This window comes from Myotis myotis, unplaced genomic scaffold (assembly GCF_014108235.1).
Source record: "Myotis myotis isolate mMyoMyo1 unplaced genomic scaffold, mMyoMyo1.p scaffold_m19_p_3, whole genome shotgun sequence".
NCBI lineage: Eukaryota > Metazoa > Chordata > Mammalia > Chiroptera > Vespertilionidae > Myotis > Myotis myotis.
The window spans coordinates 60,462,944-60,482,192 of NW_023416335.1; the positions used below are offsets into that span (position 1 = coordinate 60,462,944).

The 19,249-nt window shown below is 40.5% G+C and overlaps 1 protein-coding gene across 2 annotated transcripts in view; it reads right to left on the reverse strand.

Moving 5' to 3' along the window:
* Positions 1-19,249, reverse strand: part of BORA (BORA aurora kinase A activator) — a 31,847-nt gene that overhangs the window by 716 nt on the left and 11,882 nt on the right. The window contains exons 6-11 of one of the 2 annotated variants that reach the window (XM_036301816.1): positions 16,400-16,465; positions 15,803-15,859; positions 13,634-13,860; positions 12,932-13,064; positions 8,877-9,469; positions 1,605-1,736 (exon numbers count right to left, since the gene is read on the reverse strand). In XM_036301816.1, coding sequence (XP_036157709.1) covers positions 1,605-1,736; positions 8,877-9,469; positions 12,932-13,064; positions 13,634-13,860; positions 15,803-15,859; positions 16,400-16,465 — 1,208 coding nt within the window. The remainder of the gene's footprint in view (positions 1-1,604; positions 1,737-8,876; positions 9,470-12,931; positions 13,065-13,633; positions 13,861-15,802; positions 15,860-16,399; positions 16,466-19,249) is intronic. The other variant, XM_036301815.1, reaches the window with a different exon arrangement.

Here is a 19,249-nt window from a genome sequence, read left to right on the forward strand (position 1 = left end):
CCTTATTCAAATGCTTCCCCTTCCCCAATAATTCCTCACCCTAGATTCTGGCCTTGTGCTTTTTGGCCACAGACACTTCCTCATTCAATCCACTGTCATTCAATTACAAGCCCATTTCCTAATCATTTTCCAATTTCTTCCCCCAAACCAATGTCTTTCTGTGTTTAACTTGTTTCCAAACTACATTACCAAGATAATGACGATGGTAAATTTTGACTTTAAGCTGAATGAAGACAAGAGGGAGAAAGACAGAAAGAATCAGATAATTGTATTTTACTACAGGAAGGGGAAAAACTCCAGTAAGCAAGCCAACAAATGCAGAAGAAGTCCTGGAGTGTTCATCTACCACAGGTGATACCCAGGGTCTCCCAGAGAAACCCACTTAATAATGTGTATCCCTCTATAAAAAATACTTCAGAAATGGGCATTATGAGAAGATGAAAACATTAATGGTCTCCTTGAATTAATACCAGCAAGTGTATAAAGGAAATGTGTTTGTATTTTTGCGTGTTTTCAGATGATGGGGAGGGAGCTAAGGAGGGGGCAGGCATGTGAGAAGGGAGTAATGTAGAATTCTTTAATTGGGGCACCAGACAAGCCATTCCATACTGAGCCAGACACCTAGAATAAGGACAAGGAGAAGACTGAAGGGGAATTTTTTCCTTAACAATTTCTCATACTGGCAAGGAAGAAAAGAAGCTGATGTTTAATTTGGGTTTGGACCGGGGTGTGGGATGGATGGTGGTGGTCGCAGTGATGAGGAATGGGTTGTTGTGTTAGTGTTGGCAGTGAATAAAAATGAATTTGATTTCCTTTTTTTTAAAAAAAAAATACTTCCTGTATCTTATTTTGAAATGGACTATAATCCCATTGTAGTTGTGGCTCCATATTAAGTCTTCACTCTCACTTGGAGAGTTCTCTTCAGTAGCACGCTTGCTGATATTTACTGTTTTTATTAAATTGGCATACAAAAAATTAAAGATTCTCCTGATAGTGCCTGAAATTATGATGGGTTTTTTCAAATGTGAACATACAGTTACAACCATCCTATCTAGAAGGTTCAGTCAATGTCAACAATGGAATATTTTTGTATAAATTATAAGTACTTAGAATGTAGATATGTGTTCTCATTCAGCATCCAAAATCTATGAAGGCTTTTGGATTTGAAGAGCGTTTACCCTTGCATGTTCTTAATTTGATACATAGTCTCTCAACTGTACTATTTCCCTCTCTCATAATCAAAATTCTTTTTTACATATGGCTTTAAGACAATATTAGAGGCAAAAACCTCTGAGTTTCCTCCTCTTTGGCATCTTCTACTCCTATTCCCAGTTTTAAGGAACTGATTTCAAGGACCAATTCTAACGTAGGACTAATTCTCCCTCTCCAACCTCTTCTTTAACACTCTCAAGCAGAGTTAGGAAAACAAAGTTGTTTCCATTTAAAAATCATCTTCACCTGCTATTAAATGACCTGAAGGATTAGGTATAAACATGATAGTCAACAAAATTTTAAGCAATATAGAGGAGAAAAAGTAGAAAAAAGTCACATTTAGTGAACACTTAGAATCTACAACCACATCAAGTTTTCTGTTTTTTCCATACCTTTATATTAAAAACTTGAGGTTTGGTCTCGACTTCCAAAGTTTGTGCATCATTTTCTTTGTAGTAACTTTCTGCCCCAACCGTATCCATAATATTGCTTCCATAATTCTGGGTATTGTAGCCACTATCCATCTGACAGAAATGAGGAGGGGGAAAAACACACTAAGAATAACATTGCAAACTAATTCACTTATCCATAAAATTTTGAGGAGCTTTTATGTTTAAGTAAATTTAAAAATATTTAAGTGAATAGTTACACTATCATAACTAATAGTTGATCATACTGAATGAAACCTAAAAGTAATATCCTATCTAATAAAGAGGAAATATGCTAATTGACCCTCATGCTATCACAAAAGATGGTGGTGCCCATAGTCAATAAGGAGAGAATATGCTAATTGACTGCCCTGCCCTCGAAGATGGCAGCGCCCACGGCCAAGAAGGAGGTAATATGCTAATCGCTGCCATGCCCTCAAAGATGGCAGCGCCCACAGCCACAAGATGGCAGTGCCCAGACCCCTCAGCTCCTCTGTGGAGGCAGGCACACAGCAAGGCCAGGCCCACCCCCACTACGCATCTGCCTCTGGAGTCCCCCAGTCCTCTCAGCCCCCCAGCCGCCCGAGGCACAGGTAACCAGGGCCGACTGAGGCTTGCGCTGCTGGCAGTGGCAGCAGCCAGAGGTATGATGGGGCGTCGCCTTCCCCTATCGCCGGATCGCCTCCTGCCCCTGAGGGCTCCTGGACTGTGAGAGGGGGCAGGCTGGGCTGAAGGACCCCCCCTCCAGTGCATGAATTTTCATGCACCGGACATCTAGTATAAACATAAAAGGTAGTTCTACATAGAACTGGTTCTTCAAAGTAGTCACTTTACTATCTTGCAATTTTCTTTAGAATCAGTGAATAAGCCACATGCTTTCCTGTTACCTTGTGATTATACTCAGTAGATGAAAGTGAGGATTACAATCAATTTCACCTCCAACACATTTACCAAGCTTGTATCCAAATGTCTCGGTTTCATCTCTAAATACAATCTACCTTTATGAGTATTCAAACTTCAGTTTTGGTACATATATTTTTATTGAGTGCCTAAAAAAATGCTAGGCCTTCTATATGGCACTCCATATCATACCATTCTTATTTTCTCCTTATAACAACCCTCTTCACAGATGAGAAAGCTAAGACTCAGAAAGGTTAACTTTCACAATGTCAGGGAAAATGAGGTAATAAAGACTGAGGATCCCAAGTTCCTGTCTACTACACACACTGCATTTACCTTAGCACCAAACAACACAAAACCCCACAAGGATTCACCTTGCACTTAAGCCCGATTTTGCAAATTAGAAGGGAAAGGTGTGTACTCTTGCCCCCATCACAAGCATTAGACTAGCTTAGAAAGTGCATTCTATCATCTTAAGAAAAATGTTTTCAGTATTCAGGGATGGATGTGTATGTGTTCACTACAGAGTCACGTTCCATTTGAACGAAACCCTTGTGATGTGTAAAATAAAAAAAATCTTGTACTACATCCCAGGGGAAACACCCTATTCTGCTATCATTCTGCAACTGTTTGGTCAAAAATGTAATTATCAGATTGCCTCCAGAGACTATGCCAATAACTCTTCCTTTTATTCACAAGTGCCAAGCAATTGGCTTATAAACTCAAAACTGAATACATAACTGAATATATTAAGGAAAAAGTTAATTGTCCAGTAGAGAGCAACTATGGCACACCAGAGTTTGTCCCACCCTGGAGGAAGGGAAGGATTAATGGTACCCTGTAAGATGTGGCTGACCACTGCTCTCATCAAGACTACTCCTACTGTCATGCCTACTATGCATCAACTAGATCATCTCCTTACTCCCCCAAAAGGTAGGCATCAGTATCATGTTAAAGCTCAGAAGATGAGGTGCTCAAAAAGGTTAACAAGTCATGCTCTACTCACTGCCAAGTGTATCCTGCCTTAAGATCCCACTGGCCATAAATAACTTTAATTCAAATTTAGTTCTGATTGTAATATTTATATTCTTCCAGTTGGACTGTGCTGCCTTTACATGGTGTCTCTACCAGTCATGCTACACATTGTTACTAAATTTATTTTTCTCCCACATAAATCAGATGTGGTTTTCTATAAACCTTTAAGGTTCATAACTAACAATAGTTGTGGTTTACTAAGTGTTCCTTGAAATCTGGCCTCAGCACTCTAGCCCTTCCCTCATCACTCTCATCATTGTCCCTCTTGCTTGCTTACTACCTTTCAGGGAGGATTCTGTCTCATTACTTATTAAAAACTAATGCTCACATTAAACACAATGATCACAGCATTATTCTATAATCCTACTACCATCCCCATCCTATATAATAAAAGCCTAATATGCAAATTGTCCCCTCGACCAGGAGTTTGACTGGAGTTCAACTGGTAGTTCAACTAGGTGGTGGTGGCGGTGGCAGGCAGCCAGTGGAAGGGAGGCCCTGGCCGGCAGCCAGCAGCTGCTAGAGACCCTACCCGTGCATGAATTTAGTGCACTGGGCCTCTAGTTTTTTAAATAAGAGGGAACAAGCTCAAAGAAGTTACTTTCAGAAATTGATAGAATAGCTGGGAAAGAAACTGAAATCTGCCATCTGGGTTCCCCAAGCTCATGTTCCCCATGTTCTTTAAAACCATGTGAACTCTCCCCGCCCCCAGCTCCAAATACTTGCAGTGACACCCATCCTTGCTCTCTGCCATCTTCCTATGAAAGTGGAAGGGTTACCTCTGCTAATCCTGCTACCAGAACTCTAGATTCTATCCCATCTTGCATGCTTCAGCTCCCTCATGTATAAAATGAATCACTGTTTTACAGATGACATCTATTACATCTGCTGTAAATAGCATGAGGACTAGATTCTGACCATAAAATACTTGAAAAGGACACATAACCTATACCTATTATTAGTTATCCTGCCAATTCCTAGTTTTCTTTGTTCTTTTTACTCTTATCCATCTCATTCATATAAATATGCTTGTCTCTCTCATCTAAAGTAAAAGCGACATAAAAAAGAAAAACTACAAAAATGTAGTTTTGGACTTCAATGTACTCCCTAGCTATCATAAATCTAAGGTCTTCAAAGAAGTTATCTACACATATTTTTTCATTACTTTACCTTCCTTCCATTTACCTTTTACCTCTCACCTTGACATTGCTCACTCACCAAATTATTTACGTTATTAATCCAACAGCCACTTTTCAAGCCCTACAACCCTTGCTTTTGTTTTGAAGGTACAGGTATACCTCAGAAATATTGCAGGTTTGGTTCCAGACCACTGCATAAAAGTGAGTATTGCAATAAAGCCATTGTCATCTTTTTGCTGATAGAGGGTCTGGCCTTCAATTTGTAAAAATGCAGTATCTGAGAAGCACAATAAAATGAAATAGCATCTACTAAGTATTCTTTCCTCAAAATATTCCATCACACTTCGCTTTTCTAGAGTCCCCCACTTACTCTCTGGCCGGTCCTCAGTCCCTTTCAGGGACTCTGCTTCCTTTATCCATTCCCTCAATTTTTTCTCAGGATTCTAAACCTTGGCCCATATTCTCACTTCATATGTCCTTCTGGTTGAACTCATATATACCCTCATTCGGCTCTCATTCCACAAATATTTAATGAGCAGCTATTATATGCCAAGTTTTTTTTTAATTTGTTTGTTTTTTAGTAACTTCTGGGATAAACAGAAAGACATGATTGTTGTATTAATAGTCTGATTGGAAAGAATGCAAAATGTCCATGGAATTAGGAAAGCACATAATGAGACATGGCTAGGCTAGGGTGATCAGGGAAGGCTATTCTGATGACATGACCATTAAGTTGTAAACTAAAAAATAAACAGGAGTTAAGTAGGTAAAGTGAGATAGGAAGAAATTCTACACTGCGTGCAAAGGTTCTTCAACAAGAAGGAACATGACTATTCAAAACTCTGGAAAGCCACTGGGACTGAAACAAAAGAGACTGGAGAAAACAAAACGAGGCTGGAAAATAAGGCCAAGGCCAGACCATGCACCGCTCTGCTAGCCATGCCGAACATTTTAAAAACAATACCAAAACAACGCCCCCGGCCCCCTGCCCCATTCAGAAGAATTACATAAAATTGAGGAAACTTCCCAAAAGTTAGAAAAGGAGATAAAAAATATAGTGAAAAATTTTTCAAAAATTGAAGAATCAATAGGAGTTCCAGAGAGAACAGTGACAATAACAGAGAAGAAATCTAAGATATTACAAGAAAAGAGCCAATAAGTGAAGGGCATGAATTTACAGTTAAGAGCCCTCTGAATACCCAGGACAACTGATGAAAAGAAACCCACACCAAAGAATCACTGGAATTTCAGAACACTGGACAAAGTAAACATCCTATGTTCTGGGGGGTGGGGTTTTGAAGAGACATATATAGTATCCAAAAGATAAAGGTATTACCGTGGTTTCAGATCTCTCACCAGCAATACTGAACAGAATCAATGAAACCATGTAAAGAATACATGATCAGACATGCAATGTAGTATATTGGAAAATGTACTTTGTCTTTGGAAAGCTACCAGAAAATGTGTTCCAGTAAAGTGAGAAATAAATCAGGAAAGAGAAGAGGGGGATATAGAAAACAGAATACAGAACACAGGAGAGATTAAGGGGAATTCCCAGTATGGTGAAGGAATTTTCCAAGATGGTAACAGTATACAATATATGGACGCCAACCCATGCACAATAAAGCAAGTCAAAAGTCCCTGGGAAAATAAGTCTGTCTTCAAATTTGAAAGCTACCTCTGTGGTAGGAAAATAAGAATGTATGAGAACATTTTTAAATTACAAAATGATTGATATGGAACAAAGGGTAAAATTGAAACTAACTGTTAGCTAGCAAAGAACCATATTTTTTCTCAATATAGGAAAAGGCTTATAATGGTACTAGAGGCCTGGTGCACGGGTGGGGGGGGGGGCGTCCCTCAGCCCGGCCTACACCCTCTCCAATCCGGGACCCCTTTGGGGATGTCTGACTGCCTCTCACAATCTGGGACCACTGGCCCTTAACCACTAGCCTGCCTGCCTGTCTAATCGCCCCTAACTGCCCCCTTCTGGCCTGATCATCCCTAACTGCCTCTGCCTCACCCCACACCCAGGACCCAGGATTCCCTCCTCCAGCTGGTGGCAGGCACCCGGGACCCAGGCTTCCCTCCCTCTGACTGGCCGCAGGCACCCAGGACCCGGGCCGGCTTTGCCCGGGCTGGCCACAGCTACAGGGGACCATGGGTGGGTGGCTTTGCCCGGGCCGCAGGGCTGGTGCCCGGGACCACGGGGTAGGCGGCTTGTCCCTCTCTTGGGCTGCAGGCGCAGGCACTGGTGCCCAGAACTGCTGGGTGGGCAGCTTGTCCTTCTCCTGGGCCACAAGTGCAGACACAGCTACTGGTGTCTGGGACTGCGGGGCAGGCAGCCTGTCCGTCACCCAAGCTGCAGGCACAGCCTCTGGAGCCGGGGACCATGTGGTGGGCGGCCTGTCCCTCTCCTGGGCCACAGATTGGCTGGTCCCCATTCCTCTCTCACAAGCTCATTTGAGCCTGGCTGGTCCCCAATCCTCTCTCATGTTGTCTGAGCCATTAAGGTATGAGGGCGTGATGACTATTTGCATATTAGCTCTTTATTATATAGGATGAGAAGTCCCAAAACGGACTGAAGTATCCCTGCAGGTATTCATTCTCTTCCTAGAGTGGATAAAAATTTAGTAGAGAGCTAGGCTTCCAATGGCTAGGATGGTTAAGGTGTATTTCAATGAAAGTATTTTATAATTCTTCTATAAATGCTGTGAAAAGCAGAGAGGTAGTGAGAAAAATAAGCTCACAATACCTTTAAAACCAAGTTTGTATGTGCTTTTTCATTTAACCCCTTGAGTGCCAGCGAGCGCGATTGCACTCTTCCTGCCTTTCGCCAAAAGTGCTGGGAGCACTATCAAAGCTTTGAAATGGCGTCCAGTTCTAAGTCTGCTTTTATTAGTGATGATGATATTCCTAAATATGTTAATGTAGTAAAGGTTTCCTTAAGTTTTTGAATATGTAACTTCATTTACTTGCAATTCATAATTTTTTTCCTAAACTGCTGTAAAATCAGCAAAAATGCCTTGGCAATTTTAGCATAGTTCCTAGGATATTAGTTGGCACTCAAAGGGTTAAGAACCAACTTTAGAAGCTAAATTGGTAAAAGTAATTCTAGTGTATTTTATTTTATTTTTTTTAGCAATGATCCTGTAAGTCAGGATATACAGTTTAGGCACAAAAATATGAGCAAAAGATTATACTTAATTTGGGGTCATTTAGAATCCCTCCATGAGTTTTAAATTTTAGCATGCCAAAACTGACAGCACTAAAGCATTATAGGGCTGTTGTGAAAATTAAATGAGTGCCTGGCACACTGAAACACGGCGTTAGTAGTTATTGCTATGAGTCAGCATAAACTTGGATTAAACTATATGAACTCTAAAGCCAGTGTCAGGATTCAAATATTGGCTCTACCACTTACTAGCTATATGGCAATTTACTTAACCTCCCCGACCCTCAGTTTCCTCATCTGTAAAATGGGGATAATAATGGTACACCTATTTCACAGGATTGTTGTGAACATTATAAACAAATTAACACATGCAAAGTGCTCAGAATTATATTAGGCATATAATAAGAATTACCTAAGCATTATTATTACTATGAAAAGAGAGGTAATAATTGCCTTTCCAATTATTTTAAAGTTCTTTCAAAATTCTTAACTCAAAGAATATGGCAATTAATGGAACAAGTGGCTTTCTGAAAGCAAGTGCTGGCTATGAAGTCAAATGAATCATACTTTCCTGTTACCAGATATTGTAAAATTACAAATGTTGGTTATGAAATCACATTTTTTTAAAAAGTGCCAAAAAAAAATACATAAAAGTGCTCTAAGCTCAATTTTTTCTCTCACTAAATATTACAAAGGAAAACCAAAACTGCATTTTCAAAATACAAAAATGCTATATAGGAAATTTAATTCCTTTGGCACTAGTTCCACATGAAAGAAAGATTAACCCTGAGAAGGTGCCTGACTCCTGCTTCTTTAAAAAAACAGAGCTGCTTGATTCTTCTCTACTCTCATCTTTTCCTCCTCCAAGTAAATGCTTTGGTCCTCACATATAATGCATTTTCTTTCTTACCATACTCTTAGAAAAGAAAGGCTTAAAGAACACCAAGGGAGCAACTAAAAAAACTACAAAATATGAATACACTTTACCTGAATGTTACTGTTTTCACAAGGAATTACACTGCTTTCTGCAAGAGGTGACATACACATATGAGAGTTTTCAATACTCAAGGAATCAGTCATGGGTGAACTCCCATTATCCACCGGCTCCTTAATCCAAGTGTTCTCATCTGCTGTCTCTACAGGATCAACCATATCCACAGTGTTATTCTCCTTCTCACTTTCAACATCCTGCAGCAGTGCCAGGACGTTCGCAGAAGCACTGGACTGGTTTTGTGTAACAGACATGGAAGTCACTACTAAACGAGTGCCATGAGAAACATCACTATCCAACTGCCGCAGGTGGACGCCAGTAGTGTCCATGGCAGGTGAAGAGGCATCTGTGGAAGGAACATTTGCTTTGTCTTCTTCATCTTCACTGTGAGCCTCAAGGGTAAAAGGGATTCGAAGTAATGAGGTCCGATATTGAGTTCCATCTCTATACATCTCAAGTCTCATAGGAGACCAATTTTTAATTGGTGAGCAGCCATCTATATAAGGACTTCTGATACATGGATTACTAATTCCATTAGAATTTATTCCAGACAAAGCATCAGGAGAATGAAAAGTAAGCTTCCTTTGTTCTAAAAAGATTGGAAGGGAAAAATTACATCATAAAATCTTAAAAATGGAAAAGCCATTCCTAAATGGTAATCATGTTTCATGACAGAAAAAATAGATTTATATTAACAGTTGTATTGTTTACTGAAATAAAATTTTGTTGTTAAAAACAGCACATGACTTGCTTCCATATCTTGGCTATTGTAAATAACACTGCAATGAACACAGGAGTGCATATACGCTTTCAAATTAGTATTCGGGGTTTCTTCGGATATATACCCAGAATTGGAATCGCTGGGTCATAACGCAGTTACATTTTTAATTTTTTTGAAGAATTTCCATACTGTTTTCCATAGTCACTGCACCAATCTGTATTCCCAGCAACAGTGTTTGTTGATTTATAGCTGACAGCCATTCTAACAGGTGTAAGGTGATATCTCATTATGGTTTTAATTTGTAACTATGGTTTCAATTTTATGTTGAGCATCTTTTCATATGTCTATTTGCCATCTATGAGGCATCTTTGAAGAAGTGTCTATTCAGGTCCTTTGCCCATCTATTAATATTGGATAAAAACATCATCTTTTGAGTGTTGAGTTGTATGAGTTCTTCATAAATTTAGGATATTAACCCCTTATTGGATGTATCATTGGCAAATATCTTCTCCCATTCAGTAGGTTGTCTTTTTGTTTTGTTATTTACAAAAGCTAAGATATAGAAGAAACCCAAGTGCCCATCAACAGACGAGTGAATATATACAGCCATAAACAAGAATGAAACCTTACCATTTGTGACAGCATAGATGGACTTAGAGCAGCGGTTCTCAACCTGTGGGTCACGACCCCTTTGGGGGGTCAAACGACCCTTTCACAGGGGTCGCCTAAATACATCCTGCATATCAGATATTTACATTACGATTCATAACAGTAGCAAAATTACAGTTATGAAGTAGCAACGAAATAATTTTATGGTTGGGGGGTCATCACAACATGAGGAACTGTATTAAAGGGTCGTGGCATTAGGAAGGTTAAGAACCGCTGACTTAGAGGGTATTATGCTAAGTTAAGTAAGTCGGTCAGAGAAAGACAAATACCATATGACTTCACTTATATATGGAATATAGAGAATATGAACAAAGAACAGATGGAGAACAGTGTGATGGTTGCCAGAGGAGAAGGGGTTTGGGGAACTAGGTGAAAAAGGTGAAGGGATTGATAAGTACAGATTTGTGGTAACAAAATAGTCATGGGGATATAAAGCACACATAGGGAATATAGTAATTAATACCTCAATAATGTAATTACTATGTATGGTGCCAGGTGGGTACTGGCAATATTGGGGGAAACACTTTGTAGAATATATGACTGTCTAACCACTATGATATATACCTGAAACTAATGTTGAGTGTAAACTGTAACTGAAAAACAAACAAACCCAATAGCACAAATCAATGTGTCTCAATAAGTAAGACGAGGTTCTTCCTGTGGCACTCTCTCATTTTAAATTAAAGAGTACTCCCTGAGAATTATTTCCTCACAAGCATTTTGCTATTATAACAATATTGTCCACATACAAAGAAGATACTGGACAAATCATGTGACCGCTACAAATTAACAGCTGAACCTGATAAATGAAATACAGTAGCCTCTCTTATCCACAGTTTTGCTTTCTGCGCTTTCAGTCACCCGTGGTCAACTAAAGTCAAAAAACATTGACTGGGAAATTTACTAAAGTACTAATAACCCCCCACCCCAAAATACATGACCAATAAACATTCAGAAAGAATTCAATGTCATAATAATCAGAGATAAAAAAAATTAAAGCAGTAAGGGAACTTTCTGTAATTTACCAAATTAACAAACTTCAAAAAGAAAGCCCTAGCCAGTTTGGGTCAGTGGGTAGAGCATCAGCCCGAAGGGTCCCGGGCTTAATTCTGGTCAAGGGCACATATCTCGGTTGCAGGCTTCTCCCTAACCAGGCCCTGGTCAGGGCTTGTGCAGGAGGCAACCAAGCGATGTGTTTCTCTCACACTGATATTTCTCTTTGTCTTTCCCTCTCTCTTCCACTCTCTCTAAAAATCAATGGAAAAATATCCTCGGGTAAGGATTTTAAAAAAAAGAATGTTAATGCCAGTGTTTCTAGATGGGGGGAAACTGACTTTCTTATAGACTATTGATGAAAATTTCAACTGATGCAACCTTTTATGAAGTAAATTTGATGAAATTCATCAAGCCTTAAAAATATTCTCCCCTTTTGACCAAATGATTCTACTTCTAAGAAATTAACTGAGGATACAAATATGTACAACATCATGTATATACAAAGATAATCAATAGTTATGTGTGTTAAAAGATTAAAAACAATTTAAATGTTTATCAACAGTTGAAAGAAATACCACATCCATGAAAAAGAGTATTACATAGTGATTCAAATTCATGGTTTCAGATAATAATAAATGACTTGAATGACCAATGGAAAAAAAACACTATACTAATAAAAGGGTAATATGCTAATTAGACTGGGAGACCTTCCGGATGTCCTTCCGGACAAAGTCATGGTGGTGGGGCCGAGGCAGAGATGGTTAGGGGCGATCAGGCCAGGAGGGGAGGGCAGTTAGGGGTGATCAGGCCAGCGGGGGGTGGGGGGGCAGTTGGGGGCGAGTAGGCAGGCAGGCAGGCAGAGTGGTTAGGGGCGATCAGGCAGGCAGGCAGGTGAGCGGTTAGGAGCCGGCAGTCCCAGATTTCGAGAGGAATTCCAGATTGGAGAGGATGCAGGCCAGGCTGAGGGACAGCACCCCCGCCCAGTGGACGAATTTCGTGCACCGGGCCACTAGTTCATAATAAAATGCTTTGCAAAGTAAGCATGATAGAGAATTGTGCATATATAACACTTCACATGGGCGCATACGGACATGTGGAGACACACACACACAATGGAAAGACTAACGAAATACATCAATTTCAGCTTTCCAATTTTCTTTACTATGAATAGGTTTTTTCTATTGTGAATAATTTTTCAAAAGTGTTATCATCTTTTCCAGAGAAACTGACATACTGCAAAGAGAAATACTTTCTCTGAAATTTTCCACACTATATTTTCTTTAAAAACCTTACTCAAACAAATATATGTTTGCAAAATATGAATATCCAGTTGCCAAAGTGTGGAGCTACAGGTTAGAAGCAAAATCAAACACACTTATATCTAAAACTGCCATCTTTCTTTGATTCCCTTTATAAGAATGTTTGATATAAATATTATTAATCAAGTTATCTGTATTTATCAGTTAGAGTAGAACTTTGCCGAGACACTGTTTTGGAAGTTAAATTGTTCTTTTTGTAAAAAAAAAAAAAAAAAAAAGTTTCTAAATTTTAAAAGGTTAGCGGTCATTTAGAGCTCTATAGTTAGTACAAGCTAAAAGGAACCTCTACAATAACAAAAACTGATAATATAAAAATTTAAATTAGGTATTATATTATGAGACATACCTGAGAGTGGTGTCTTTCCTATCTGAAATGTAATTGGTGAGAAAGTAGGTGAAGAAATAGGTGAAGGACTGGTTATACTTCCCAAACTGTATTTTTTTGCACTACCCTGAATAGGGCTGGAAGAAAACTGCCCCTATAATAAAAACGAAAAAATTATATGGTTCTCTTCCTCAACTCTATTATGCCATATGCATCTTTATCTACACATTTATAAAGTAGATCATGTAAACTCTGGTCATTCCCCAAAGTACAGATGCCAAAAGTCAAGGCATCTTGTAGCAAGGACAGCTAAGAAGATAGCTAGAGAAGTTTTGAAACAGAATATGCTAGTCAAAAAATATAAATACACTGGGTTCAAACAAACCACTATATTTCATACTAAGCAGCTGTTTACAAAAAATTTAAATTCAATTAATCCATTAATGCCAATCCAGTTGTGTTATACGAAAAATCTTACATAATTCAGGAAATAACTTACATTGAAATTCTCTGAGATTCATGATAAATTTGGTTATTCTGTATACCTCTAAATGCAAAATTGGAAAGTCTGACCAAAAACATTCCTGACTAGTGACAAAATGTGAACATAATCCTTATGAAATATAGAACCCAAAAGGCTATTTCTCAAGTGCAATTCGGGCAACCAAGGTCCAAGTATATCTATAGCAAAGTTAGCCAACCACATTTTAATACACTTCTTACCGAACTTGGTGTCTGCACGGGGCTCCTACCCTGTACAGGAGATAAATCTATTGAATAAAAAACTTCAAGTGATGTTTGAGCACTACTGTGAAGACTTCTAGGAGAAGCTGGAGGTAAGCAGTCAGAGATACTCCCATTGCCATCTAAAAATAGCTTTCTTCTGAGGGATGAAGAACTGAGGTTTCCGGGAGACTGATCTGCAAATTCATCAGCTCTAAAATATTCACCTACATTTAAGGTTAACAGAATAAAAGGCAAAGCTATAGTTATTTTGAAGAGCAATTAGACTTCAGTTATCTGACTTTTGAAAAACCACCATGTACTACTATATATTTGAATTGTTTTCAAAAAATAGGACAAAGTTTAATGGCATACATGATGCTTAAAATCTGAAATTATTTCTTCTTTTTTGAGTGCTTATCCTATCTAATAATAGACAAACATGGTAAATGATTATACCTTCGCTACGCTTCCCATTGGCTAATCAGGGCAACATGCAAATTAACTGCCAACAAAGATGGTGGTTAATTTGCATACATAGGTGCAATGCTGGGAGGTGAAAGGGGAAGGACGGAAGAAGCTGCCTGCTGCTGACGGTGATTGGAAACCCAGGCGGCAGGCAAGAGCCTGCCTCCCGGCTGGTGATTGAAGAACCGGGGCCACCTTTGCCCTCCCCCTGGCCGGTGATCAGAGAAGCCGGGCGGGGCAGGGAAGAGGTGGCCGCCAGCAGCCGCCTATTCCCTGCCCCCGACCGGCCAGTGTTCGGAGAAGTACCTGTTATTTTTTTTTTCAAAGTACCTGTATTTTTAAAATTTCTTGACATGGTAAAAGAATTTTACATTACGATCCAAGGGTGGTGGGGTGAGGAGAAGGAGCAGCAGAACAATCCAACTAACAAAAAGGGAAACAGAAATGCATGGTGGAAGGGATTTGAAGGGTGGGTAGGGGCATTGCCCAACTAAAATGCAATTGGTTTGTTACTGAGTACTATTCAGCATCCTGACTCCTTCTCTATACAGCATATCGGGAGTAAAAATGATGCATCTAGCTGGAAATATGATTAGGGGTTGGAAGAGAGACAGTGAAAGAAGAAGTCAGAAATAGACACTGAGAGAGTCACTGGCTGGCTGGCTGCAAATACTGACTCTCCAGTAGTGATAGAATAAAAAAGTGGGGGATATCTCTGGAAGATTCAAGAGATAGGGGGCAACTCTTCTATGGTTTTGACTTGCCCAGCAGATTTCCACATACAAATGTGTACACGTCTATGTTTGCATGCACACACATATACACATAACTGACTGCCCTCCCTGGAAGCACAGAAGAAGACACCGCCCACCTTTGGTCCAGGCACCAGCACCTGGGGCTGGCTGCAGCCCAGGAGATGGACAAGCCACCTGCCCAATGTCCCAGGCTGCAGCCACCCGGAGAAGCTGCCAGCCCTGTGGTCCAGGACGCCAGCACCTGTGGCCAGGGAAACAGGTTCCCTCTTCTCTGACTGCAGTCATTACTTCAATATCTCCTGTGCTGCAACCCAACTCCACTTTTCATCAGAAGGATACGGAACAGAGAGAGCAGTGTTAAAAGCTTACATTTTTAAGCCGGTAAGGTTGGTACTTAAACATATAAATGGAAAACTAGAGTCCTTAAGGTAACAAAGGCTACAAAGGACAGGGACAGCACATGACCTAGTATATCCAGCAATCCATATGGGGACTAAAAACTTTGCAATGATGACAATTAGTGAAGATATGAATCAACTAAAATAGTTGACAGGGACAATTCTTCCATCTTTTAAAATATCTACATCAAATCTGTTTAAATAGATTTTCATCTGCATAATATAACACATTCTGACAAGACCACCACCACCACCAATGTGGTCCATGTTGTGCTGATGTTTAATAACTGAGGGACCCTCCCCCAAGTGCACAAATTTTTGTGCACCAGGCTACTAGTTATTAGTATAAGTAGTACCAATAAGATGCGTCCATAAATAGTTTATGTCTATAGTAAAGTTCACTTATTCAGGGCAGGTTAAAAATAAAAATTTTAGTATGATTTCCCCGCTTCTTTTGAAAGAGGCACTGCCACATATTTCCATTTATAATAACCCATCAAAACAAAACCTTTTAAGTTATTAAAGGTTTAAATAAGCACAATACATACCTAATACATTTTCTAAATTAAAATCCACAGGAAGAGACAGCAATGTCTGACAAGCAGCTGGAAACAAGCAGATACAAAAATACAAACGTGGATAAATCATGGAAGCATATTATATACAATTTACAATGTGCTTCCCAATCAACCAACTCCCCATGATGTTCCAGCTAAACTCAATTAATTCATTTTTTTATGTAATATGTCATCTTCTTGTAAGTGGCTTTCCATACTTGCTAGCACTGATATAAACCTGTTAATAGCTCAAGTTAACTCCTGGTTGTTCTGCTAGCAATTGAATAAAAAAGCCAGCCTATATCTGAGGATAAGTTTCCCAATTAAAAATTTAAAAAAAACAAAGATTTTCAAAATCAGAAATCAATTCCTATGCTTTGAACAAAAAAACAACAACACACTATTACTATTTCTAAAACATGACTAAATGTATCTATTTTGAATAATTTTAAAAAACAGCTCTCATATAGCTCATTCATAAAAAGTAAACATTTCAATGCCAGCGTATTGTTATCACATGAACTGAATTTAAAATTAAATGTAGCTTAATGTGCAAGGTACTTCTTTTCAGAATATATTCATACTCACCATTGCTTTTCTCAGAATAGATGGTCAGCTTTCTTCCAACTGGAGATTCATTAGTTATGTTAATACCTGTAAAACATTGTAAGTGAAAAATCCTACATTTTATATTCTTCATTTACTTAGCATTACATTTTCTGGAGAAAAAAAATGAACAAAGTAGAAACTTAAAAAAGAATTTTTTTTTTTATTTGTTGCCCAGCAGGTGTGGCTCAGTTGGCTGAGCATCGTCCCATGTACCAAGATGTCACCGATTTGATTCCGGATCAAGGCAGGATCCCTGGTGGGGGCATGTCGGAAGCAGCCAATCAGTGATTCACTCATGGATGTTTCTCTCTCTCCTTCTCCCTTCCTCTTTCTATATAATTAATAAAAAAATTTTTTTTTTTGACTTATTGATTTTTCAGAGAGAGAGAAAGAGGAGAGAAACATCACTTTGTTACTTCACCACTTACACATTCTTGATTGATTTTTGTATGTGCCCTGACCGCAGATTGAAGCCGCATTCTTGGTGTAGTGGGATGGTGCTCTAACCAACTGAGCTACCTGGACAGGGCTATGGAAACTTTTATTTTACATTTAAAAAAAAAAAATGTCTGTATATACAAGTACATAATTTGGTATTTTTCTGTTATGTTTATCTTTTTTGATTTTGAGGGAGCACAAAGATAAAACTCGAAGGATTATTACTATATAGCAAAAAAGGAGGCACCAAGTAATACTTTTTAAGGAAAACATGGTTGCTCTCCATGATGTCAATCTTAAACAGCTGGGACGTGTGTTAGTCATCCTCAAACAGATCCTCTGTTGCCTAATGTTTTTGAACAATGGGTTTAGATAAATTGTCTGAATTAAAATGTCAGATCATCTTGACAAAACCAAAAATTTGATATATAAAACCATGCTCAGTCTTTTTCACAGAAGTAAAAAATATGGCTGCAAATAATTTTTTTAAAAATTAAAACTTAATGACTAACTATTAAGCTTCATAATCTGAAAATCACCAGGTAGAAAAACTAAAACATTTAATGACAAAAATGACCAATATAAGCAAAAGAAAAAAGCAAGGAGACCAAAAAAACAAAGAAAAAAACCCCTCAAAAATCTTAAAATACAGGAACAGAATAAAGCCCAGTAACCTAACAAACCTAAATAAATGGGTGAATGAGTAAGTGGGTGGGATGGGTGTTAAAGCTCCGATTAAATATTATCTGAATGGGTAAATCCTAGATTCAAATGCCTTCTTTACTGAGGCTGTGTGACCTTCTATAAGGCACATGTAAGCAAGGCACTCCATGGAAACCCTATTATGTCCTTGGTCTTTAGGCTACAAACCAAACACCTTAAACATGAAATGTGAATAATGTGACTGGGGATCTAAATTTTTAATTTAAATGTATTTAATTTTTAAAAGCCACATTTGGTTAGGGGCTACCATGTCAAGAACTGTGAAAGGTCTGAGAATGTACACTACTTGCACAATGACAAGTTAACGTGTCAACGTTCCATGGATGCTGGAAGACATGAGGCTTCTGCGTCAAGACACTGAACTTCACTATTCCCAGCACCCAGGCAGCAGAAGCTTCATGTTCACGTCGGTTCCCTTTGCCCCTAAGTCCCAAGCACGAGAACTGAAACAACCAAGGTGGATATGGCACACACTGGATTCTCATCACAGGTGAGGAAAACTGAATTTGGGAAATCCCATTCTGTTTTCATTTTTCAACTAGGAGCCTAGCATGCGATTTAAAATCGCGCGGCGCCGCCTACCCTCGAGTCGCTGGTCTGGCCTTGCCTTGCTCCCCAGGCCCAGCAGCAGCCACAGCCACTGCCGGTCTGGCCCTGCCTCCCTCTCCAGCCCTTGAAGCAGCCGCAGCTGCTGCTGATCAGGACCTCCCCCAGCGCAGGTGCGCGGAGGCCCTGCCGCCCCGCTGCTAACGCTATGCATGCAACCTTCTCCTGTCAGGTCAACCCGTTATGGTGTCCCAGTTAATTAGCATATTTCTCTATTATATAGGTACTAGAGGCCTGGTGCACAAAAATTAGTGCACTCGGGGGAATGGGGGGTCCCTCAGCCCGGCCTGTGCCCTCTCGCAGTCTGGGACCCCTCGGGAGATAACGCCCTGCTGGCTTAGGCCTGCTCCCGGGTGGCAGAGGGCAGGCCCAATCCCTAGGTGCAGCCCCTGGTCAGGCTCAGAGCAGGGCCGATTGGGGAGTTGGGGTGCTGCCCCCTGTCATGCACAGAGCAGGGCGGATTGGGAGGTTGCGATGCCACCCCCAGTCACGCTCAGGGTAGAGCCGATTGGGGGGTTGGGGCACCGCCCCGTCACACTGAAGGCAGGGTCGATGGGAAGGTTGCGGCGCCACCCCCTGTCACGCACAGAGCAGGGCCAATCAGGGGGTTGGGGCGCTGCCCGCTGTCACTCACAGAGCAGGGCCCATCAGGGGGGTTGGGGCTCCATACCCTGTCACGCACAGAGCAGGGTCGATCAGGGGGGTGGGGAGCTACCCCATCACACACAGAGCAGGGCCCATCAGGGGGTTGGGGAGCTCCCCCTGTCACGCACAGAGCAGGGCCGATCAGGGGGTTGGGGAGCTCCCCACTGTCACTCAGAGTAGGGCCGATAGGGGAGTTGGGGCACCGGCCCCTGTCACACACAGAGCAGGGCGGATCAGGGGGTTGGGGTGCCGCACCCTGTCACACTCAGGGCAGGGCCAATGGGGAGGTTATGGCTCTACCCCGTCACACACAGAGCAGGGCCCGTGGGGGGCGGTTGGGGCGTCGCCCTCTATCACCCACAGAGCAGGGCCAATCAGGGGGTTGGGGCGCCGCCACTGTCAGACTCAGGGCAGGGC